Source organism: Schistocerca gregaria, chromosome 2 (genome assembly GCF_023897955.1).
Source record: "Schistocerca gregaria isolate iqSchGreg1 chromosome 2, iqSchGreg1.2, whole genome shotgun sequence".
Classification (NCBI taxonomy): Eukaryota; Metazoa; Arthropoda; class Insecta; order Orthoptera; family Acrididae; genus Schistocerca; species Schistocerca gregaria.
Window position 1 is genome coordinate 349,371,520 of NC_064921.1, and position 25,651 is coordinate 349,397,170.

The 25,651-nt window shown below is 41.9% G+C and overlaps 1 protein-coding gene across 1 annotated transcript in view; it reads left to right on the forward strand.

Moving 5' to 3' along the window:
• LOC126336150 (uncharacterized) overlaps nt 1-25,651 on the forward strand; it is an 84,895-nt gene that overhangs the window by 24,651 nt on the left and 34,593 nt on the right. The window contains exon 2 of the mRNA XM_049999642.1: nt 7,041-7,134. Coding sequence (XP_049855599.1) covers nt 7,052-7,134 — 83 coding nt within the window. The 5' untranslated portion in view covers nt 7,041-7,051. The remainder of the gene's footprint in view (nt 1-7,040; nt 7,135-25,651) is intronic.

Below are 25,651 nucleotides of genomic sequence, written 5' to 3' on the forward strand. Positions count from 1 at the left end.
GGACTACCCATCGCAACTCCATCTGTCTGCTCGAAATACTGGTCATTGAATAAAAAGTAAGTGGATGTCAACCTCGTTAACAGAGATGGAGGTTTTTATTTAAACTCAGTTTGGAATCCGGCTCTCTCTCTTGTCACCTGCGAATTCGTAGTCTCACTATCGACAGCTCTGACTTTGGTCATCTTTGGTTTCACTAGTGATCAGTGTGTGTGTTATCTTTCCTGCTTCAGTCCCAGAACCGAGGTTTTAAATTTGCATATACGTCGCATGTCCGTTGCAGTTTGTCTTGAAAATGGTGGGGTGTTCTCCCGCCGAAATATCGGCGGTCGCTGAAAGTGTTACCTGGCTGACTTCCCGGAAGTTATTTGTTAAGTTTTGCACAGCAGAGTTTGCTGTAGGCTGTGCCAAAGCACTTCCAGTCCTAAATACTCCCGCGTACAGTCCCGGTTAGGTTTTCCACGAATTGTGCTTCGCATAACACTCCACAATGGACACGCACTGTTTTATTGCGAGCACAGTGTCGTGTTGCACTCAGCTGGTCACTAAATACGTCTGCTCCCCTCACTCACTCAAACGTGATCACACAGCGACTTACTCGTGACACAGCATGCGAGAGATGCGCATGTGCAGACATGAGACAGCAGCCGATTGCTGCATCGAAATCACGATTTCCAGCGTTTTCTGCAATGGGCAGCTCTGTCGTTTATTCACAAGACTCAGCCACTATTGTATTTTCCTGGCCTGTTACAAACAAAAATAGTTCTGAAGGTGCCCGCATCTCGTGGTCGTGCGGTAGCGTTCTCGCTTCCCACGCCCGGCTTCGATTCCCGGCGGGGTCAGGGATTTTCTCTGCCTCGTGATGGCTGGGTGTTGTGTGATGTCCTTAGGTTAGTTAGGTTTAAGTAGTTCTAAGTTCTAGGGGACTGATGACCATAGATGTTAAGTCTCATAGTGCTCAGAGCCATTTGAACCATTTTTGAAGACAGTGATATTTTAAGACGTTATTAATTTTAATTCACATTATCAATTCGGCTGTGCGGTAAGTAAAGTTGACCACTTACCTCAGGGTCAGAAGGGTATAGCGCGGTCACTGGGGGACTAGAGAACGTGAGAGGGTTAATGTTTTATTGTTTGTCTTCCAGTACTGACAACTCACGGACGTGCGTTATTCGTACAGATCAGCTGCTATGGTACATTAGAAGTATTTCAGTAAAACAGTCTAATTATAACATGAATCTTTGGGTCGCTCTTTTCCTTAGGACAATGTTCCAAAAATTTCTTATTTCTGTGGTATAAATTTTTACACAGCAGTAGCGTAGATTCGTGACTGCACATTACAAAGATGGTCATCTTCAAATGTGGTGGTTATTCGTAGCAAGGAGCACTGTTGTAATTCAACACAATGAGCAGAAGAAACATGACATTCAAAACATTTAGAAGACATTCGAAATCGTGTCACATATTGCTCAATAAATATATATCACGTATAGTTAATTAATTATTCATCCGCTCAAGAAGACACCATAACGACACTTCGTCAGCAATTACAATCACTTCGTTTACACGCAGCACATATTCCGAAAGACGAATACCGAAATTCATAAACTGTTTTTCGATGTTGTGTTTAAATAATAATGTCTGAAGCGGATTTGCTAGCTCATTGTCAGTTAAATATGGCGTCTGGAAAACAGCTGATCCAGTTTCTGATTCAGTGAACACAATCGTTCTTTCTTTTCACTTAAAAATTACAGGTAGGTAGACATTTTCGTGCTCAGTCTAATTTTTCTGCTTGTCTTTCACTGCACAATAAATCCATATTAACCGAATATTCTGAAAACAAAACTCAACTTGAGAACCTACGCACGTTTGAAAACCCGTTGCGTTTACATGCAAGCGAAAATCGATTGCGGAATTGCAAAACCGGCAAGTAGAAGCGGATTTCCAAAATCGATTCTGAAGATTTTACATAACCGTCCAGACGCGGTATTGCGAAACCGGTTTGCGAAATCCGGTTTTGGATGCCCACTGTACACCGAGTGAGTGTCATAACTTGGGGTCGTTGAGGGTGGAAGCAATATGAAATGCAGAACAGTCGCCGCGAAGTATTACGAATTGTCGACTTTTAACGATAAGTACTTTGGAGCTGACGGCCGGCTTAGTCCTTACTATAGCCTGTCTGTTGTGATCTCATAAAATAGAGATAAATAGTGCAACTGAATGTCTATCCCGCATTCCAACTGTTGGTATTACTCGACAAAGTCAGTTGTCGTTACAATCTCAAGGACTAGTTCGATCATGTGACTACGTAAAGCTCCACTGAGAGACAAAACATCACAACACCGAAAAATAATTAATGTAGAGTAATGAAATTTCGGGAATAGATAAATCTAGGTAACATATTTAAGGTAGGAGACGGATACTGGCAGAAGTAAAGCTGTGAGTATCGGACGTGAGTCGTGCTTCGGTAGCTCAGTTGGTAGAGCACTTGCCCGCGAAAGGCAAAGGTCCCGAGTTCGAGTCTCAGTCGGGCACACAGTTTTAATCTGCCAGGAAGTTTCATATCAGCGCACACTCCGCTGCAGAGTGAAAATCTCATTCTGGAAACATCCCCCAGGCTGTGGCTAAGCCATGTCTCCGCAGTATCCTTTCTTTCAGGAGTGCTAGTTCTGCAAGGTTCGCAGAAGAGCTTCTGTAAAGTTTGGAAGGTAGGAAACGGATACTGGCAGAAGTAAAGCTGTGAGTACCGGACGTGAGTCGTGCTTCGGTAGCTCAGTTGGTAGAGCACTTGCCCGCGAAAGACAAAGGTCCCGAGTTCGAGTCTTGGTCGGGCACACAGCTTTAATCTGCCAGGAAGTTTCATATCAGCGCACACTCCACTGCAGAGTGAAAATCTCATTCTGGAAACATCCCCCAGGCTGTGGCTAAGCCATGTCTCCGCAGTATCCTTTCTTTCAGGAGTGCTAGTTCTGCAAGGTTCGCAGAAGAGCTTCTGTAAAGTTTGGAAGGTAGGAGACGGATACTGGCAGAAGTAAAGCTGTGAGTACCGGACGTTGGTAGCTCAGTTGGTAGAGCACTTGCCCGCGAAAGGCAAAGCTCCCGAATTCGAGTCTTGGTCGGGCACACAGTTTTAATCTGCCAGGAAGTTTCATATTTAAGTGATTTACGTTGCAAGATCACTGTTTACTGTAAGCGTGGGACAAGCCATTCCAAATGTGAAACTTTGGTACATTAATAACCGACGTAACCAGCAGAATGTGCATGCATTGTGTTGTACAGGCACTGGATACCCATTTGTGGGACGGTAAATGCTGTTTGTGGATGACGCTGGAATTGCCGTCGGTGGTGTCTCACACGTGCTCGATTGGAGACAGATCTGGCAGGCCAAGTCAAATTGTCGACACTGAGTAGAGCATTTTGGGTTACTATAGTAGCAGGTAGGCGAGAGTTGTCCTGTTGGAGAACAACCCCCGGAATCCTATTCATGAATGGCGGCACAACAAACCTAGTCACCAGACTGACGTAAAATTTTGCCGTCAGGGTGCGTGGGATAGTTATGAGAGTACTCCTGCTGTCATTCAGAATCGTATACCATAACTCAAGGTGGAGGTCCAGTGTATGTAGCATGCAGATAGGTTGGCTGCAGGTCCTCAACTGACCTCTTCCTAACCAACACACTGCGATCACAGGCACCGATATAGAACCAACTTTCACCAGAAAACGCAACAGACCTCCATCCCGCCCTCCAATGATCTCCCTCTTGACTGCCCTGAAGTTGCAAATGGTGATGGTTTGCGGTCAGTGGAATGCACGCTATATGCCGTCTGGCTCGGAGCTGTTCTTCTTGAAGTAACCGATTTGTAACTGTTCGTTGTGTCACTTTGGTGCCAGCTGCTGCTCAGATTGCTGCTGCAGCAACAGTAGCATGCGACAGTCATATGCAGAACTCTATGGTCTTCCCTCTCGGTAGTGCCACATTGATGCTCGGAGCCAGGTTTTCTTGCGACCGTGTGATGCTATGTAAAGTGGCTACCTTCCTGTCAAGTCCTGCTTTATCGCAGAAGGAATATCCAGCTTCTCGTAGCCCTATTACAGGACCTCGTTCAAACACAGTGAAATGTCGAAAATGGGATTTTTTGTCGCCGTAAAGGCACTCTTGACTAAAATCAACTCATCTAGTCCAATCTGAAAGGTAACTAACGCTCACGACAATTACAGTGTGTACGTAAAGCAAACCTGATTTGCATCCACATAATGGCGCTACTGGCGCCTCTTTTGTGTGACTAGCGCAAAATCTGTCATGGATATCATCTTTCAGATATACGATCACGCCTACCAACTTTCGTCTACGTATGTCGCACAACCCTTCCTTGGTGTTATGATTTTTTCCGCCCGTGTATACGTCGCTTCACCTAGCGCGCGTGGTTAGCTCCCAGTGCGAGCAACTGTTAGCGAAAAATTTATTTGCGTATATGTGCAAGAGCTCGCTGTTAGCGTTCTTGAAGATGTTACAATTAATTATGGCCGGCCGGAGTGGCCGAGCGGTTCTAGGCGCTTCAGTCGGAACCGCGCTGATGCTACGCTCGCAGGTTCGATTCATGCCTTGGGAATGGATGTGTGTGATGTCATTAGGTTAGTTAGGTTTAAGTAGTTCTAAGTTCTAGGGGACTGATGACCTCAGAAGTTGAAGTCCCATAGTGTTCAGAGCCATTTGAAGCCAATTAATTATGAATGTCAGAAATCAAAATAAATCTTTTCATTTAATGTGGCTGAAAGAGGCATTCGTGTGTTCAATAAAATGTAGTTGATTAATAGACGGCAATAAAGAAGTGACAGTGCTACTCATACAGCTTTCGTATTTCCACTTTCACCTAATTTCAAGCCCAGGAGCATATCTACTGTGGGAATAGCACTGATAAATATCGCAGTAGACAAGGATTCCAACAAAATTGTAGTACACTCAAGACTCTTCCTAGAAGACTTATGACTGCAGTTCTTAGAACAAGGTCGGTGCATTCGCGTTACCCTCTGCAACTCTGCAGGACTAGGGGTAACAAGCTTCCCCAGGCGCAGTGAACACTCAGTAGATGGCGAAAACTAGAACGACTTTATATTGCGCCGTGCTAGATACGTACACCAAAGTATACTGTCAGGAAAACTGAAGCATTTGCGTGTAATTTTTCAACAAAAAATGGTAATAAGTCGAAACAGTATCTTAATTTGTTGTACAGTGGAACACGTTCTACATTACAGTTTTATATCTCTAATGCATGAAATATTTCAGTGCATCATGTATGAAATAACTTTGAACCTTAGATTTAAATGTTTCAGTTACTACGTGTAAAAAAGACACTGTTGACAATCAGAGATTATTGCGTTAAAATTTGAGACATTATAACACTTATTTTAACATTAAATTTCCACTGGTGGCGCTCCTAGTGGCTGCGGTTGGGGTTATGTACCAGTTTCTAATTGACTGTCGTAGCACAATTCCTCGCTGTCTCTGGAAGTTTCCTGCCTTCTTTCAGGCAATTTTATAATCCTTTTTTTTTTGCCATTTCGACTTACTACCTCGTATCTCATCTTCAACATTCTTCTGTAGCCCCACATTCCAAATTCTTATTTTCTCTTTTTGTGTAAATTGTTTATTGACGGCGTTTTCATTTCTGCACAAGGCCACACTCCGGGCAGATACCTTAATGAAAGACTTTCTAACACTTTTGTTGCTTGTTCAGTGTAGAGATTGACTATCATCGGAGATACGCTGCGACCCTGCCTCACTCCTCAACTATACCTCCCTCCAAATCCTGAGACTTTTACAATTTCAGTCTGGTTTCTGTTGAAGCTGTATACGCTGACGGAGAAAAACTGCAACACCAAAACATAATTCATGTAGAATAATGAAATTTAGGGAATACATTTGCGTAGGTAAATTATTTAAGTGATTAACGGTCAAGATGTAAGGTGAATGTAACGTCGAGATAAGCCATTGCAAATGTGAAACGATGGTGCGTTAATAACCGGTGTAACCGCCAGAATATTGAATGAAAGCGTGCAAACATGCATCCATTGTATTGTACAGTTGCCGGATGTCAGTTTGTGGGATGAAGGGAGTTACGTGCCTGTTGCACTTACTCGGTCAATACAGGAACAGTTATGCTCTTTGTGAATGACGCCATAATTGTTGTCCGATGGTGTCCCACACGTACTTGACTGGAGACAGATAGTTTGGGTGATCGAGCAGGGCAAGGCAATACGTCGACACGCTGCAGAGCACATTGGATTACAACAGCGGTATGTGGACGAGTATTATGTTGGAAAACACCCCTGGAATGCTGTTCACGAAAAGCAGCACAACAGGTCGAATCACGAGATTGACGTACAAATTTGCAGTCAGGGTGCGTTTGATAAATACGAGTGTGCACCTTCTGTCATAAGAAATCGCACCCCAGACCATAACTCAAGTTGCACATCTAGTACGCAGCGTGGTTGGTTGCAGTCCCACAGCTGTCCTCCTTCTAACCAACACACGGCCATCATTGGCACGGAGGCAACAAGCATTCATTACAAAACACAAGAGACCTCCAACCTGCCCTCCAATGAACTCTCGCTTGACACCACTGGAGCCAGAAGTCACGGTGAATGGAATGCACGCCAGAGCGCGTCTGGCTCGGAGCTGTCTTTGAAGTTACCGATTTGTATCGGTTCGTTGTGTCACTGTGGTGCAAACTGCTTCAGTTTCCTTTTATTTAACCTGTCATGTCAGATAAGCACACAAAAATATTAAAAATTCATAATGGCTATCCCATGTACGAAAGGCAATATTTTGTATTTATTTATTCGTATGTACAACTAAATGTATGTGGTGTGGCTTAATATTATTTATTTATTCGTATGTACAACTAAATGTATGTGGTGTGGCTTAATATTATTTATCATTATATAAGGATTTGTATCGAATCCCACTTTTATTTTAAACACCGGTGTACAAAAAGTGTCGTTCTATACACGACTGTTGATGTTCCACCGTTGGTGAATTTCAGACGGACAGACAATGGTCGGCCCTATGTTCAGCCCGGACTCTGGCCTCAGCAGCAATTCCGATGAGCCACGGCCGACCGCATCCAACCACAGGAGGTAAGCAAACCGCACACCAGACCTGCTCGTAACTAACGCACACGCTGTCCGTGCCAAGGGCTGCCTGCGCACTGTAGTCTCCTCCTACTTGTGCATTTCTTGTAATGGACCACTACCGCTAAACCGGTTCAGCCTTCTAACACTGTTGTTCCGACATGTTTGCAAATCTAGCTGCTAAACCAGATGTTTCCAGACATATCTTATGTTCTGGTGACCTCGCCACTCTTAAGAGTTGAAGTGTGGTGCATGATCCTCAGTTACAGAGTTTAATAATAGAGTCGAAGATAAAATTGTTCCTCGTGTGCACTTAAACGCCGTTCAACGTCTGTCCGCCGGTCATCCATCGCACCTCTGTAGCCTATCGATCTTGTAGCACTTTATTTCGCGCTCCATTGATATTTTCGCGGAAGGCACGTCACTACTGCACAGAGTAATCAACAAGTACTTATCGCACAGTTTTACTTGGCCTCTCTGCCATCGCTAGAAGTCAGCTGATTTCGTGTTTCTCCCATACGTTTACTCTCGGCGCAGCCGTAGCTACGAAACAGTTTTGTGCCCCTTAACGATAAGTAACCGTTGTGAATATAGTGTTGATTTATGTGCGGTGTTGTGCGCTGTGATTATTTACAGAAGTAACTGACATCAGTTTTTAGGTCACTTCTGCTACGCATTAATCAATTACATACTCCCTTTTTTTTTGAAGTTATAAGTATAAGTTGGCAGCTCTTGGAGAAAGAGGTGGAGCTTGTCTGGGTCAGCCAACGTGCTACGAGCCAGTTGAAAGCTTCCGCTCCCTGTGTCCTCCACCGAAAGGAAAGATTATCGTGTTCGGCACAACTCTGTCGCATCATACTGTACTTGCTCCAGCAATTTAAGCAGCAGCCCTTTGGTATTCAGGATTTTATTTATTTATTGCATTCTGAGAAACCTGCCTACCACGCTGAAAATCCTCCGCATAATGGATTTTTTTTATTTTACGCAAGTAACTCTGATACTGCAGTTCTAAAGCTATTAATATACATTAACAATAAAACTGTAAAACCTCCATGTTTGTCTGTGTAATTGTCAGTGTCAATGAAATTCTCCAACAGCAGTGTAACTTAAGACGTTATTTTATTTTATTTTGAAGGACACCATGGTAGCCTTCAAAATAAAATAAAATAGCACTTTAAGTTACAAATTCATTGACATTGACAATTACTTAAGCAGTCGATGTCTCCTGTCCATGATGGACCAACAGAGATCAAATGTTTGTTGTCTCCAAAACTGCTAGACAAATGACCATGTGGTTTTAACACTTAACTCGAGCATAGCTTCGGGCAACATAAGGCCTTTATCACATCAAAATCGAAACACGTAAAATTTAAATTTAAAACGTGTGCTCAAATTCGTGCTGCAGATGTTTAATCGATGTAGTACACCAAACAACCAATAGATCGCGCCTTTACTTTTGTAGTGCACCAAAGAACTAATAAAACATGTGGATAAAAATCCTAGGTCAAGATCTCTTAAATTCCTTCTTTGATAATTAATGTCAACTCACTGACAAACCATCCTCAGATCTAAAATACAGAAACAGCGTAACAGAGGTGAACGCTGATAACATCGCCGTTGAGCGCCCATCAGCCCCCCCCCCCACACACACACACAACAGAGGTGAAACAATAGCAAAATAAATTTGATATTTAAACTTATATTCTATGATACATACCAATAGAACTTATTGCTTGATTCACAGTATATCAGCCACCACGCATTACAGTTCGTCATAATCTGTTCAGCTGAATAGCTCTTGATGTCATGTATACAGTGAAAAATTTTATGGATCGAGGAAAAAATAAAGACATATGAAAGTCACATTTGGTAAGTGGTGTAAAGCTATAAACGTACCTAAAATAGGTCGTCATGGTTTTACATATTTTAGAATTTATATTTTTTAATTGTTTAAATGACAACGAGCGCGTTTCACCTTCACTCAGTAGTTTATGACGATGTGTAATGCCTGGTGCGTGATAACATACTGAATTAAGTAATAATTTTTATTGGCATGTATCACTGAATGGGAGCTTAAATATCAAATGTATTTTATTCAGTGTTTTGAATTTTAGATCGGAAGAAGGCGCGTCAGTGAGCTGAAACTGGTACTCAATAAAAGAATCTTAGCGACCTTGACCTAGGGTTATTTTCTACACAGTTTAACATAACGGTTCGCCTATCTCCCGCTTTGACAATAGCAAATAACAACAAAAGAACCAATAGAAGGCCCCTTTAGTTGTTTTTTTTCAGCGGCAGAAATATTTGTAGTAGGTTACGACAGTGATTCAATAAAACGCCGCGGTCTTATCTTTATGAATATAAGCAATGATAGAATTTACTTAGATAGTATATACGGATTTACTGATTTCGGTTTGTGTATTAAAAACGTAATGGCATTTTTCTATGTGTTGTACGGTATATATACTTTACGCTAGGCAAAACGAATTTACACTGAAGACCCAAAGAAACTGGTACACCTGCGTAATATCGTGTAGGGCTCCCGCTAGCCCGCAGAAGTGTTGTAACAGGACGTGGCATAGACTCGACAAATGTCTGAAGTAGGACTGGATGGAACTGACACCATAACCCCTGCAGGGCTAACCAAAAATCGTAAGAGTACGAGGGGGTGGAGATCCCTTCTGAACAGCACGTTGCAAGGTATCCCAGATGTGCTAAATAATGTTCATGTCTGGGGAATTTGGTAGCCAGCGGAAGCGTTTAAACTCAGAAGAGTGTTTCTGGAACCACTCTGTAGCAATTCTGGATGTGTTGGATGTCGCATTGTCGTGCTGGAATTGCGCAAGTGCGCCAGAATGCACAATAGACTTGAATCGATGCAGGTGATCAGACAGGATGCTTATTTATCAGGAGTCCCATATTACCCCAACTGCAGACGCCCCATACCATTACAGAGTCTCTACCAACTTGAACAGTCCCCTGCTGACATGCAGGTTCCATGGATTCATGAGGTTGTCCTCATATCCGCACACGTCCATCCACTCGATACAATTTGGAACGACACTCGACCGACTGGGCAATACGTTTCCAGTCATCAACAGTCCAATGTCGGTGTTGACGGGACCAGGAGAGGCGTAAAGCTTTATGTCGCGCGGTCATCAAGGCTACACGAGTGGGCCTTCGGCGCCGAAAGCCCAGATCGATGATGTTTCGTTGAATGGTTCGCATGCTGACATTTGTTGGTGGGCCAGGATTGAAATCTGCATCTATTTGCGGTAGGGTTGCACTTCTGTCACATTGAACGATTCTCTTCAGTCATTGTTGGACCCGTTCTTGTAGGATATTTTTCCGGCTATAGTGATGTCGGAGATTTGATGTTTTACCGGATTCCTGATATTCATGGTACACTCGTGAAATGGTCGTATAGGAAAATCCCAGTTCATTACTATCTCGGAGATGCTGTGTCCCATCGCTCGTACGCTGACTACAACACCACGTTCAAACTCACCACGTTCAAACTCACTTAAAACTTGATAACCACTCATTGTAGCGGCAGTAACCGATCTAACAACTGCGCTTGACACTTGTTGTCGCTTATAGGCGTTGCCCATCGCAGCACCGTGTTCTGCCTGTTTATATATCTTTGTATTTGAATATGCATACCTGTACCAGTTTCTTTGGCGCTTCAGTTTAATAAGTTTGCTATGTGATTTGTATGCCTGCTTATTACATTTTGATTTCGTTTTGTTTGTGAATTAAATGGCCAGAAAATGTTCGAACAGCCCTGAGGACTATGCCGTGACAAAAATTCAAGGAAGATCATGAGGCGAGACTTTAATTCACTCTTCGGAAACTCCATATGAAAGTGAGGTGCTTTTGATCGAGAGCATTATCTCGTTCCTGAGTACCCTTTATTCATAGAGGCTTAAAGTTTAATCTCACCAAACTAACATCATAGAAACGGAAATTTAGAAAGGAAGTAGCGGAGGTGTACAAGTTTTTGTATTCTTGTTTTTTATTCATATCTATGTGTTGAGCAGATTTCTGCAGTCGTTTCTGTGATGCAAGATATTTGTCATTCAACAAAATATGTTGTACGCTTCTGGCAGTTATTGACATCTATAAAACAGCAACAAGTTGAGAAAAATAATCGTTTGTGGTCCATCATTTGTGCGAAAGGAACCGTTTCAAGCCTCATATAATTTTCTGCTTACCCCTTATTTTACATTTTGTCCATATCATTCACACAATCTAACGAAATTATGAATCACTGAACTTGATTGGTTCAGCTTCTTAGTGATTTGACAATTAGTGTGTCCCATTTCCTTGTAAGCTCAAAGTTTTGCATTTTCATCACATGGAAACTGTTCTTCATGTGGCATTGTCACAGTTGTGGTTTTGTACACAATATGCACACTCACCAGTGGTGTCTCATTCCTCTCTGCAGCAAAGGCACATAATATACAAACCAACATCACACAGAGCCAATTGCCATCATACTGGGTTCCCCCTCTACCACTTGAATCGTTGGTGTCTTGTCATATGCTGTACTACTGACACCAAATTAAATTCCATTTGACTGAATTTGTCAATATACTAGATCCCATACTAATGCATATACACTATGCACAATTATTCCAGCTGACAATGTTAATTTTTCTACATATATCCGTGCCTTTATACTGATTTCCACTACTGTATGTATATAGCATTAAACATTTAATATTGTTGTTATAATTAATCATCTAGTTATTGAGTGATTCTCTTCACAGTTCTGTGGAGATGAACTTTGCATCATAATACAAGTTTGTAGTATACTAAACTACATTACTATTACAATTAAAGTTATGTATACTACTATACAAAAAAACACTTCACTGATCACCGATGTTTTTACACCTATGTGGGCTAATATTCATGCATTTGTTCATCAAGATCACTGTCACTTGTGTATCACATGACGACACTCATTCCCTCACCATCAGCACTACTGACATCTATTCACACATTATCACACCTCCCCATCATTGCCAACTTCCTTGTGTAAATGATTTATGTAGTCAAAAATGACTAATTGTCACGTGTGTTACTAGATTTTTTTTTCCTCATTAGATAGAAAATGGAGTCACTGAAGCTCTTGTCGAACAACCAGACAGTGGTACCGATTTCTGTGGCATAGATTATGTTAGTCTCTCGGCACTGACAAAGCCTCTGCAGTGAGTGGCTTCTCACCATTGGTGCTTCTCTGACCTCTTCCCACTTGCATCCTACTTAAATATCTTTCTAAATTTTGTGCATTCCATTAACTTGAAGATGAAAATCTCATTGTCTTCCCAATCCTAGTCTTGTGCTGAGCCTGTACCAAAACATCCCACTGTCCTCCATGCACAGTTCCTCAACATAGTGATACATCTGCACAATCTGAGCAAAAGTATCTGGACATCCTGTGTACCTGACCGATAAATGTCATAAGAGGCGAACCCACCAGTACAAAAGGAAGTGCAGAGTATTGTGTTGCAGTAACAGCAGTATGGGTGTGTCAGGAGAGTTCAGCAAATGTGTACTAGTCTTTGGGTGTTATCTGAGTAACAGATCAATTAACAAGAGTGTCTCAACCTGTCTAAAATTTATAAATCCCCTCTAGTGATGTGTTGTGAAGTAGAAATGGGGAGGAAGAATCTTAGCTAAACCAAGAACAGGCAGACCTCTCGTCCGTCGGCCGTCGTAATTTAATATATTATTATTTTGTTGATTGTTGCCGACTTACGTGGTGGGCCTTAATAAAAATTATATTTCATTTTATTTTGACTTACAATTAAAAGCTTTTGTGAAGTTCTCCCCTATTTTAACAATATGAATCTTCAGTATAAATTATTTGTTACGTTAACGAACTGAATTTTAAAACATGAGGATATAAGTTGAAAAACGGAATAAGCTTTTCATATTAATTTCCTCGTCTAGTCAGCTCACTTTAAATCAAAAAAATCTTTAGTTACTAATTACATTTGCGGCCCATACATGTGCGCGAGTATTTTTTCTTACCTCCGTTAACCATTGCCTCGCAGTCGGAGTCCTGGCTGTGGCTCTCGGCTATGGTACTCAAAATAAGAATCTTAAAGCTACGTATTTCTGCAACGTCGGGCAACTGTGGAGAAAACTGTATATTATGTTAATGGCGAGTTTTTCGCTTCCGCTAATTTTTATAAGTTAATATCGCCACGTAATGGCGTGGTTGGCTGCATCGGCCGCTGCGATTGTTGAACCGTAAATTACTCGAATGCAGGTTAATTCAAGGAAGGCGGACATGAAATCGGGATCACCTCTTACAAATTAAAAATGAACAATAATATTAAATCAATATATTATCTGCTTAATTAGTACAAATAAGCTTACATTTGCCAGCACACGCAAGATGTCCGCCTACACGCAATCACGACAAGAGAAGAAGAGAAGACGACTAAAAAATTAGCAAAAGAACCTATCTTGTCGTCTCTTTAGATCGTTTTGTTATATTTCTTTGCCCTCAAAACTTACACAGAGAAATTATTATAATACAGGTACATGAGAAAAATGTGTATTATTCAATTTTAAAATGTCTCTTCTTTCTAAATACTGTTTTATAAGTCTTTTCTTATTATTTCGCTGGGGACGCTATACAGACCTCTTGTACTGCAGGACAAGGAGCGTCAAGTGTTGTGGAGTTTGGTTGTAATTAGCTGATGGAATCATAAGTACTACCAACAGTTCAGAAGCATAATAACAGTGGGCAGGGAGTTAAAAAGAATGGACTACGGTGGTCAGACAGCTCCTCTTATGTCAAATATTTCTATAGTTATGCGAAGTGACAATTGAGGAATGTAAAGAGCAACACCTCTGGACAGTGGATGATTGGATACGAGTGACTTCGAATGATGAATCATGCTGTATCGTATGCAGTTCGACGGAAGGATTCGGGTTTGGCAAATTGTTGTAGAATGTTACCTGCCTTCATGTGTAGTGCCAACAGCGTATACAAAAGAGGAGATTTCCGAGTTTTGACCAGTAGACAGTGGAACACTTTCCAGATGATCTGCTTTCGACTTCACTCTGGAGCCCAACATCCAGCATCACTACCTTCTCTGGTTTCTGCTCCTGAGGAAAAATGGGCTGCCATGCTCAAAGGTTCCTGAAATTATCTACGGCAAAGTTCAAGCCGCTATAAAGGCGAAGCACAGAGGTGCCCCATATTTTATGTCCATTAACAGGTGTCCAGATTCTTTTGATCAAATAGTGTACACGGTGTAGTCACATTAATGTGCCCACTACCTACTTTAGACGTCAGCGTGCAATAACCACTCGCAGACAGCGGATGACAGTACTAGCAGTCAGATGCTTATAAGGCATGTTGAGGGGAAGGAGAAAACAGTGCAGTGAATTGTCGTAAAGCGGAAACAGAGAGATTTATCTGATACCCAAAGGGACGTGACCATTGGCTTTCACTCCAAGGGTGGAAAGCATGTCCGAAACGCTTAAGCTTGTGAACTGTTCAGGTGCCGCCGTGATTAATGTATACTGTGCATCTCAAAGTGTTGTTATCCAAAACTGACGCCAAGGCAACTATGGTGGACCACAGCCCATAGATGACAGTGATGAACGAATACTGTAGAGATGTGTACAGGTGGATAGACGTACCGTTGCTGAGCAATTGAGAGCCCAGATGAACCAATGGGCTATCAACAGTGTCTTCTCAATGACCATACAGCGTGTGTTGCTGCGTATGGGCTCCGCAGCAGGCACTCATGCTGACTGCTGTTCATCGGCCGCAAAGGCTGCAATTTACACGCCAACACAGCAATTGGACGTCCATTGGGTGGTGATAGGTGCCCTTCTCAGATGAATCACTTTTTATGCTCCATCACACGCGAAAAGTCTGAAAGCAGATACTCTGCAACAATCGTCGGAAGGGTCCACGCCAGAGAAGTGAAGGCTATTGTCTGTAGTATGTTTTCGTGACATTCTGTGGGTGATTTCGTCGTTCTGGAACACACAGTGAATCAACACAAGTAGGCATCTATACTTGAGGACCACGTCCATCCCTACACGCAGTTTGTTTCTTCTCAACACGATGGCATCTAGCAGCAGAGCAGCGCAACGTGGCACATAGATCGTAGTACACGTGCACGGTTCGAAAAGCACCAGGATGGGTTTACTATACTTCCCTGGCCACGAACCATCCCGGATTTAAACCCAGTCGGGACTCTCAGGGACCACCTCGATCGAGCTCTTAGCGCCATGGATCCTCAACTGAGAAACCCAGCGCAGCAGGCCATGGCACTGGAGTCAGTAACGCCCAGAGCCTTACTCACTCTCTCCCTGCGCGTCTCGCAGCGATCCGCTTGCAAAAGGTGAGCAGTCACGCTTTTGACCACGTTAATGTGACTGGACAGTGTGTGTACTGTATGTATTGCCCGACCTCCCGTCATTATTCCATCCTCTCTCCCTACATTCCAGGAGCTGACCTACGCCGACAACATAAGCACCATCTTTATCATCGCCATCAGTTTTCTGTAATTCCTCCACGAAAGAAGACGAAGTAAATATTCCAGAATTCGAAACTAGAACATCTGTTAGCATACTTGACATTAAGGTAGATATCTTAGGTGTTGCGAAACAACTCAAATCACTTAAGAAAAGCAAGTCTTCCTCTCCGGGTGTATACCAATCAGGTTCCTTTCTGAGTATGCAGACACAATAGCGCCTTTCTTAGCAGTCATATAGAACCGCTCACTTGACGAAAGGTCTGTTCCTAGAGACTGGAAAGTAGTACAGCTCACACTAATATTCAAGAAAGGAAATAGGAGTAACCCATTCAATTACAGACCCATATCACTGACCTCAATTTGCAGTACGATTTTGGATCATATACTGTACTCGAACATTATGAATCGCCTTGAAGAAAATGACTTATTAATACATAACCAACACGGATTCAGAAAATATCGTTCTTGTGGAACACAGTAGCTCTTTATTCCCTTGAAGCAATGAGTGCTGTCGATAAGGGTACTTAGATCGATTCCATATTCCTAGATTTCCAGAAGGCTTCTGATACCGTTCCTCCCAAGCGACTATTAATCAAATTGCGTGCATATGGAGTATCGTCTCAGTTGTGTGACTGATTTCGTAATTTCCTCTCAGAGAGGTCACAGTTGGTAGTGATAGACGGTAAATCATCGAAATAGAACAGAAGTGATATCTGGCGTTCCCGCAACGTAGCGTCACAGGCTATCTGCTGTTCCTGATTTATATGAATGATCTAGGTGATAATCTGAGCAACCCCCTTAGATTGTTTGCAAATGACGCTGTAATTTACCGTCTAGTAAAATCATCAGTCGATCAATTCCAATTACAAAATGATCTAGAGAGAATTTCTGTATGGTGCGAAAAGTGGCAATTGGCACTAAACAAAAGTGCGAGGTCATCCACATGGATATTGAAAGAAATCCGTTAAATTTTGGGTACACGATAAATCGCACAAATCTAAGGGCTGTCAATTCGACTAAATACCTAGGAATTATAATTACAAGCAACTTAAATTGGAAAGACCACATAGATAATATTGTGGGGAAGGCGAAACAAAGACTGTGCTTTGTTGGCAGAACACTTAGAAGATGCGACAAACCCACTAAAGAGGCAGCCTTCATTATACTTGTCCGCCCTCTGCTGGAATATTGCTGCGCAGTATGGGATCCTTACCAGGTAGGATTGCGGGAGGACATCGAAAAAGTGCAAAGAAGGGCAGTTCGTTTCGTGTTATCGCGCAATAGGGGTGAGAGTGTCACTGATATGATATGTGAGTTGAGGTGGCAGTCACTGAAACAAAGGCGGTTTTCTTTGCTGCCGGATCTATTTACGAAATTTCAATCGCCAACTTTCTCTTCCGAATGCGAAAATATTTTGTTGACACCCACCTACGTAGGGAGAAATGATCATCATAATAAAATAAGAGAAATCAGAGCTCGAACGGAAAGATTTAGGTGTTCCTGTTTCTCACGCGCCATTCAAGAGTGGAATGGTAGAGAAGTAGTATGAAAATGGTTCGATGACCCTCTGCCAGGCACTTAAGTGTGAATTGCAGAGTAACCATGTAGATGTAGATTTTAGCACCAGAACTTCAACAAAACAAGTGTTTTAGTTTTAGTGTTCTATACATTAGGAAGGTCATTACATAGCATTGGCTCTCAATCTATCTGTCTTCTGCCGTTCTTTTTATCGTTACGTAACCGTTTCTTACTCTCATGGTCTGTAAAGCTTCGTATCTTTTCCTCCCTCTTTTTCTATTTCCTTTCATCATTCGTTTGCTAAGCATGTCTCAGTAAATATTGTCTTCATAGGTTGTTGTTGTTGTTGTTGTTCTTGTAGTGGTTTTCAGTCCTGAGACTGGTTTGATGCAGCTCTCCATGTTACTCTATCCTGTGCAGGCTTCTTCATCTCCCAGTACTTACTGCAACCTACATCCTTCTGAATCTGCTTAGTGTATATATCTCTTGGTCTCCCTCTACGATTTTTACCCTCCACGATGCCCTCCAGTGCTAAATTGGTGATCCCTTGATGTCTCAGAACATGTCCTACCAACCAGTCCCTTCTTCTTGTCAAGCTGTGCCACAGGCTCCTCTTCTCCCCAATTCTATTCAATACCTCTTCATTAGTTATGTGATCTACCCATCTAATCTTCAGCATTCTTCTGTAGTACCACATTTCGAAAGCTTCTATTCTCTTCTTGTCCAAACTATTTATCGTCCATGTTTCATTTCCATACATGGCTACACTCCATACAAATACTTTCAGAAACGACTTCCTGGCACTTAAATCTATACTCGATGTTAACAAATTTCTCTTCTTCAGAAACGGCTTCCTTGATCAGTTATTTTGGTCCCCAAATAGCAGAACTTCTTTACTACTTTAAGTGTCTCATTTCCCAATCTAATTCGCTCAGCATCACCCGTTTCACAGGTAGTGTCATAAATATTCCTTTTTCTCTTTACAACCTCCTGGAATATTTTTCTTTTTCCTTTTGCCCTTCTTAACGCTTCATCATTCTTAACTCATTCTATACAGCCTGTCTTCTCTGCCCTCATATAACCCACATCTCAAATGCCTCCAGTCGTCTTTCATCTTCCTTCGCAATGGTCCACGTTTGTGCGCCATATAAAACCATACGAAACAGTTAACCAGTCTTTTTCTCAGTTGTATGTTCAGTTTTCTACATATTATCATCATCTTCCTGTTTAATGATTGCGTAGCTATTGCAATTCTGGTTTTAGTATCTTGGGTACAAATCAGATCTTCCTATATTAAAGTGTCTTAATATTGATTTTTTTTTTTACTGGGTGGTTGTATACTGTCCTAATCTTACGATTGCAGTATGTTTACTCCATTGGAGCGACTGCAGATAGTGTCTGATCCAGAATGGCCTGCTGAAATCAGCATCATAATTCCAGAAGGTGAAGGTACGGCGAACTACCACATTATATGATCCATAAAATTTTCTGGCGTGCGGGTGCTGAAACCCTATTTCTTCTCCATGTATTTCGTCCATATTTATTTCGGCCTTTCATTGTAGCGGCCAGCGCCTGGCATTCGCTGTAACTATCGGGAATAAAGACTGTTTCATTTAATTACGTCCTTGTATATCTATCGATGTAATGTTCTCGGGTTATCGGCCGAGCAGTGGCATCGTCCTGTCGCAAAGTTTCAACGAGTTTCCTAATCCTAATCGTCAAGCGAACTTCAAGATTTGATCAGTGAAATTCGTCAAAGTCGGCATTTCCATATCTTTAGTTTTTTTACAGCACCCACTCTTGCCATTTAAACCGGCGTACCGTGCCACTACGCATCGGCCACTGACACACAAGTGCCAGAAACGTTGCTCGGGGGCAAATAACTGTTCATAAAATCAATCTGTGGCTACGATGTCAATCCGTGCTGTGATATCGATGTATCATTATAGGTCGCACTGTAGCGACGTCTTTGCAAGTTTATTAAAGAAAGCACCGGATTCCATGTTTTGTCCAGGCTGAAACTGGTATTCTTTGCCAACGAATTTTCATTTTATCTTTCACGACCGACTGTCAAAGACATGAACAGTATTGAGCATATCTGGGATGCCTTGCAACGTGCTGTTCAGTAGAGATTGATTTATTTGTTTACACGTCAGGATCCGTAGAACCAAATTGAGGAGCAAATCTGCAAGGTCATGCAACGAATTAGTACATGAAATTACAACGTAAAAGTAATAACAGTTAAAAAATGAACCCAAAAATGTCAAGTCGTAAGTTTAAGTCAACGCAATCAACAATATAACAAGAATCAACTTAATTTTCCAAGGATCTCCTCGACAGAATAGGAGTGACCGATGAGGAAACTCTTCAGTTTCGATTTGGGAGCGCATGGATTACTGCTAAGATTTTTGAATTCTTGTGATAGCTTATTGAAAACTTATGCAGCAGTATACTGCCCACCTTTCTGCACAAGACTTAAGGAAGTCCGATCCAAATTCAGGTTCGAGTATTAACTGAGTGAAAACTGATTGTTCTTGGGAATAAGCTGATATTGTTAACAAGAAACAGCAATTGAGAATATACATATTCAGAAGCCAATGTCAAAACACACAGACTCGTGCACAAGGGTCGACAAGAGGTTTACCAACTTACACCACATATTGCCCGAACCACCCGTTTCTGAGCCTAAAATATCCTTTTAGAATGGGAAGTGTTAAACCAAAATATAGTACTATACAACATATGCGAATGAAAATAAGCAAAGTGAATTAATTTTCGTGTCGAACGATCACTTACTTCGAACAGTAAAAATCGCAGCATTAACTCTTTGAACAAGATCATGAATGTGGGCTAGCCACGACAGTTTACTATCTATGTGAACACCTAGAAATTTGAACTGTTCAGTTTCACTAATCATATGCCCATTCTGTGAAATTAAAACGTGAAGTATTGTTAAATTGTATATTAGAAACTGTAAAAACTGAGTCTTACTGTGATTTAGCGTTAGTCTATTTTCTACAAGCCATGAACTTATGTCATGAACTGCACTATTTGAAACCGACCCAATGTTACACACAATATCCTTTACTACCAAGCTAGAGTCATCAGCGAACATATCATCTATATAAATAAGGAACAGAATTGGCCCCAACACTGATCCCTGGGGCACCCCCCCCCCCCCCCCCCCACTTGACTGTATCCCCAGACCACACATCACAGCCGTTCTCAGAACTGTGAATAATGCCTTTTGCTGTCTGTTGCTAAAATAAGAGGTGAACTAATTGTGAGCTGCTCCCCATATTCTGTAATGGTCCAACTTCTGGAGCAATATTTTGTGTTCAACACAATCAAATGCCTTAACTGAATAAAAAAAAAGCCTAACGTTTGAAACTTTTTGTTTAACTTATCCAGTACCCCACAAAGAAAAGAGAATATAGTATTTTCAGTTGTTAAACGATTTCTGAAGCCGAACTGTACATTTGATTGCAAATTGTTTGATATAAAATGATCAATTATCCTTACATACACAGCCATTTCCATAACTTTAGCAAACACTGATGGCATAGAAATAGTTCTAAAATAGTCTACATTATCCCTTTCTACCTTTTTATAAAACGACTTTACTACTGAATACTTTAATCATTGAGAAAACTGACCATTCCGTAAGGAAAAATTACAAATATGGCTAAATACAGAGCTAACACGTGCAGCACAGAACTTTAATATTCTGCTAGGCACTCCATCATATCCGTGAGAGTCCTTAATCTTAATTGTTGATTCAATCCCCCCGCCCCCTTGTCTTTATCACAAAGCATTTGCCAAGAGAGTTAGATGATTTCCTGTAGAGACTAAATTTTTATTTAATTCACCTGCAATACTCAGAAAATGATTGTTAAATACTGTACACATATCTGATTTATCAGTAACAGGAATATTTTTAGTACGAACTGACTTTATGAAATAAGACACTTCCTTCACAACTGACCATATGGTTTTAATTTGATCCTGTGAATTAGCTATTCTATTTGCGTACCCCATACTTCTTGCCTTCCTAATAACATTTTTAAGCAACTTACAGTACTGTTTGTAATGGGCTACTGTAGCTTGATTGTGACCACTTCTTACATTTTGATATAATTTCCACTTTGTTCTACATGGTATCATTATCTCACTAGTCAGCCTACCAGGCTGTATTTTACTGCTAGTACCCCATTTAGAATGTTCTAATGGAAAGCAATTCTAAAAGAGCGTGAGAAATGTGTTAAGGAATGCATTATATTTGTCCTCTATGTTATCAGCACTATATACATTCTACTACTCTTGTTCCTGTCGAGGCTTAAGAAACTGTCTATAGCCATTGGATTAAATTCCCACATAGTTTGTAATTACATGTGACACTTATTTGAGTACAAAAGCCTTTTAGTGTTAAAATTCGTGCATCATGGTCTGGAAGGCCATTCACCCTTTTACGAACAGATTGCCCATCTCGTAATGAAGGACGAATAAAAATATTGCCTATGGCCATACTAATGTCCTCCTGTACCCTTGTTGGAAAAAACACAGTCTGCATCAGATCATATGAATTTAGGAGATCTACCAACATCCTTTTTCTTGCGCCATCATATACAAAATTAATATTGAAGTCACCACATATAACTAACTTCTGGTACTTCCTATAAAGTGAATGAAGAACCCTCTGTAGCTTGAGCACAAATGCTCTGGAGTTAGAGGACCTATAAGTAACAAAAATTAGTAAATTCAACTGCCCCTGCACAACATTCAATTATGTGTTCAGTGCAGTGTCGTGATATGTCTGAGGACTGAAATGGAATACTATTTTTTACGTACATGGGGTACCCAGAGGCCACTGGCAAAGGCCTCGATTGTCCGCCATATTTTCTGTATCTGAGCACTTGCGAATCCTATTTTGTGGGGCTATATTAAAGACAAGGTGTACAGCAATAACCCCAAACCATTACTGAGCTGAAAACAACCTTCAGGGGCCATCGCCTGCTGCGATGGGGTCGAGCTCCGTCTTGCATTAACCACATCTTTTCGAAATCAGTGTCACTTTGACTAATGGGGATGAAATCATCTTCCACAACCTTCACATACCGTTCGGTAGTCACCGTGCTGTCAAGGAATATCGCACCCATTATTCTGTGATTGGACATTGCATACTACATAGTCACCCGTTGAGGGTGAAGAGACTTCTCAATTCAGGTCCCAGAAAAGGTGGTACATCGAAGCAAACTAGTAAAGTGTTTTTACACGATACTGTATAACGAAACGGACCTTTTTTGTCCCTCGACTCTTATAACTGCCATCTGGTAGTTTATTATGATGATCATTTATCCCTAGCCCGCATCTCGTGGTCGTGCGGTAGCGTTCTCGCTTCCCACGCACGGGTTCCCGGGTTCGATTCCCGGCGGGGTCAGGGATTTTCTCTGCCTCGTGATGGCTGGGTGTTGTGTTATGTCCTTAGGTTAGTTAGGTTTAAGTAGTTCTAAGTTCTAGGGGACTGATGACCATAGATGTTAAGTCCCATAGTGCTCAGAGCCATTTGAAACATTTATCCCTATGTAGGTAGACGCCAACAAAATGTTTTCATACATTGAGAAAAAAAATTGTGACTGAAATTCCATGAGAAGGTCCTGCCGCTCTGAATAAAGCCTTTTTTTGCTATTTTGCGATTACATAAAACGAGCTCCTCTTCTTTGAACACTTGTAGTGTCCTCTGTCTATCCTATCTGGCATGAATCTCAAACTGCATAACAGTAATCCAGAAGAGAGTGGACAAGCGTACTGTAAGCAGTTTCATTAGATCTGTTGCACTTTCTTAAGTGTTCTGCCAATAAATCGTAGTCTTTGATTTCCCCCACAACATTACCTGTGTGATCGTTCCAGTTTAAATTACTCGTAACTGTAATTCCACAGCATTTAGTTGAGTTTTCAGTCAAATAAAAAGTAGCAAGCGTTAGCAAGATACACGGCAGTTTCTTTGAGTTAGACAATGTAACACAGTGCGCGTAAATATGCGGAGATCTGTTAGCGTTCGATTAGGCCTTACACTACTGGTAAAAATTTACTGGAACCAATAATTGCATTAAAATACCAAGCAGTTACCACCCGAGTGACCCAAAGTGGGATGACCACATAAAACAATTTATAGGAATAGCAGACGCTATGATGTGATTCGTTGGAAGGATCTTAAGGAAATGTAATTTACCCACGGAATAAGTGGCTTACAAAGCGCCTGTTCGACCGATTCATGACTACTACCCGTTAGTCAGGTTCCTTCGCAGGTTGGATTAAGAGAGGAGATAGAGAAGGAGCGATGAAGAGCCACGTGTTTCGCCACGGGGCCATTTAGTCGGGCGACAGTGTTATGGATATGCTCAACAAACGGTACAAGACAGGAGAGGCTTATTGTTGAAATTCCGAGAGCGTTCGTTTGAAGAAGAGTCAAGCAACGTACCATTTCCTCCCACATATTTATCATGAAATGACCGCGGTGTGAAAATCAAAACTCGTTCGGTTCTTTATCGCCAGCCGTTCTTGCCACGCACCATTTGCGAATGGAATTGAGAAGGGGGATAAGGGGCAATAGTACCAGAGCTACCCAACTTAGAGCTTGAAAACATGTTAAGTGTCCTGCAATATATGTTAAAGACGTAAAATCAAATACCAGAAAATATCATAGGTGCGACAAAGACTTTTGTACCCACAGAAATAAATTGCAAGGCGTGACGCCTGGTTACTTGGGAGGCTAAAAGCAATGAACAAGTTCTTGTTGTCCACCTCTTCCAGTCTGACTTCGTGGTTTGGTGTCAAGATTGTGCCACACCTCAAAGTGAATGTGAGGCCGGGCGCCGTCATACGTAAAAATGAAATCATTTAAATCTTCGTGAAATTGAGGAAACAACCAATTTTGCAGCATGTTCGGGTATGGCATTCCTGTCACAGTGTCCTCCGCAAAAAAGAAACGTCCACAAACTCTGTGAATAGAAACGCCACAAAACACATTCAGTTTCGGTGAGTCTCTATCATGTTTGGCGACAACTACAGGGTTTTGTGACCCCCCAGATTGTTGCATTATGGCCGTTTATTTTACCCGATAGGTGAAACGTCGATTCGTCCAGAAAGGTGAATCGTTAGGAAGAGGTGTTCTATGCCAAATCCTGGAGAACTGAAATGCAAAATTCGTAACTTCTGTTATGGTCACCGAGACACAACTGCTGCAGTAAGTGCAACTTGAAAAGATTCATATGCAATCATCGTTTCGGAACGCGCCATACCTTTGTTGTCCATCTTGTGCATTTCCGAGAGCTCCGTATGAACCCATTTCGGATACAATCGACATTTTCATCAGACGTACACTTTGTGACCAAAAGTATCTGGACATCTGCCTGAAAGTGACTTAAAAGTTCGTGACGCCCTCCATCGGTAATGTTTGAATTAAATATGGTTTTGGCCCATCCCTAGCCCTGATGATAGATTACAATCTCGCAGGCAAATGTTCAATCAGGTGCTGGAAGGTTTCTTGGGGAATGACAGCCCATTCTTCACAGAGTGCTGGACAGAGGAGAGGTATCGGTGTCGGTGAGGCATGGCACGAAGTCGGCATTCCAAAACATCCCAAAGGTGTTCTATAGGATTCAGGTCAGGACTCTGTCCAGGCCAGTCAATTACAGGGATGTTATTGTCGTGTAACCACTCCACCACAGGCGGTGCATTATGAACAGGTGCTCATTCGTGTTGAAAGATGCAATCTCCATCCCCAAATTGCGCTTCAACAGTGGGAAGGACGAAGGTGTTTAAAGCATCAAGTAGGCCTACGCTGTGATAGTACCACGCAAAACAACAAGGGGTGCAAACCCCCTCCACGAAAAACACGACCACACCATAACACCACTGCCTCCGAATTTTATTGTTGGCACTACACACGCCGGCAGATGACATTCACCGAGCATTCGCCACACCCAAACCCTGCCATCGGATCGCCACACTGTGTTCCGTGATGCGTCACTCCACACAACTTTTTTCCACTGCTCAATCGTCCAATATTTACGCTCTTCACACTAAACAAGGCGTCGTTTGGCATTTACAGGTGCGATGTGTGGCTTATGAGCAGCCGCTTGACGATGAAATCCAAGTTTTCCCACCTCCGGCCTAACTGTCATAGCACTTGCAGTGAAGCCTGATGCAGTTTGGGATTCCTGTGTGACCGTCTGGATAGATGTCTGACGATTACACATTACGACCCTCTTAACTGTAGGCGGTCTCTGTCAGTCAACAGACGAGGTCGGCCTGTACGCCATAGTGCTGTATGTGTTCCTTCACGTTTCCACCTCACTATCACATCGGAAACAGTGGACCTAGGGATGTTTAGGAGTGCGGAAATCTCGCGTACAGACGTATGACACAAGTGACACCTAATCACCTGACCACGTTCGAAGTCCGTGAGTTCCGCGGAGGATCCCATT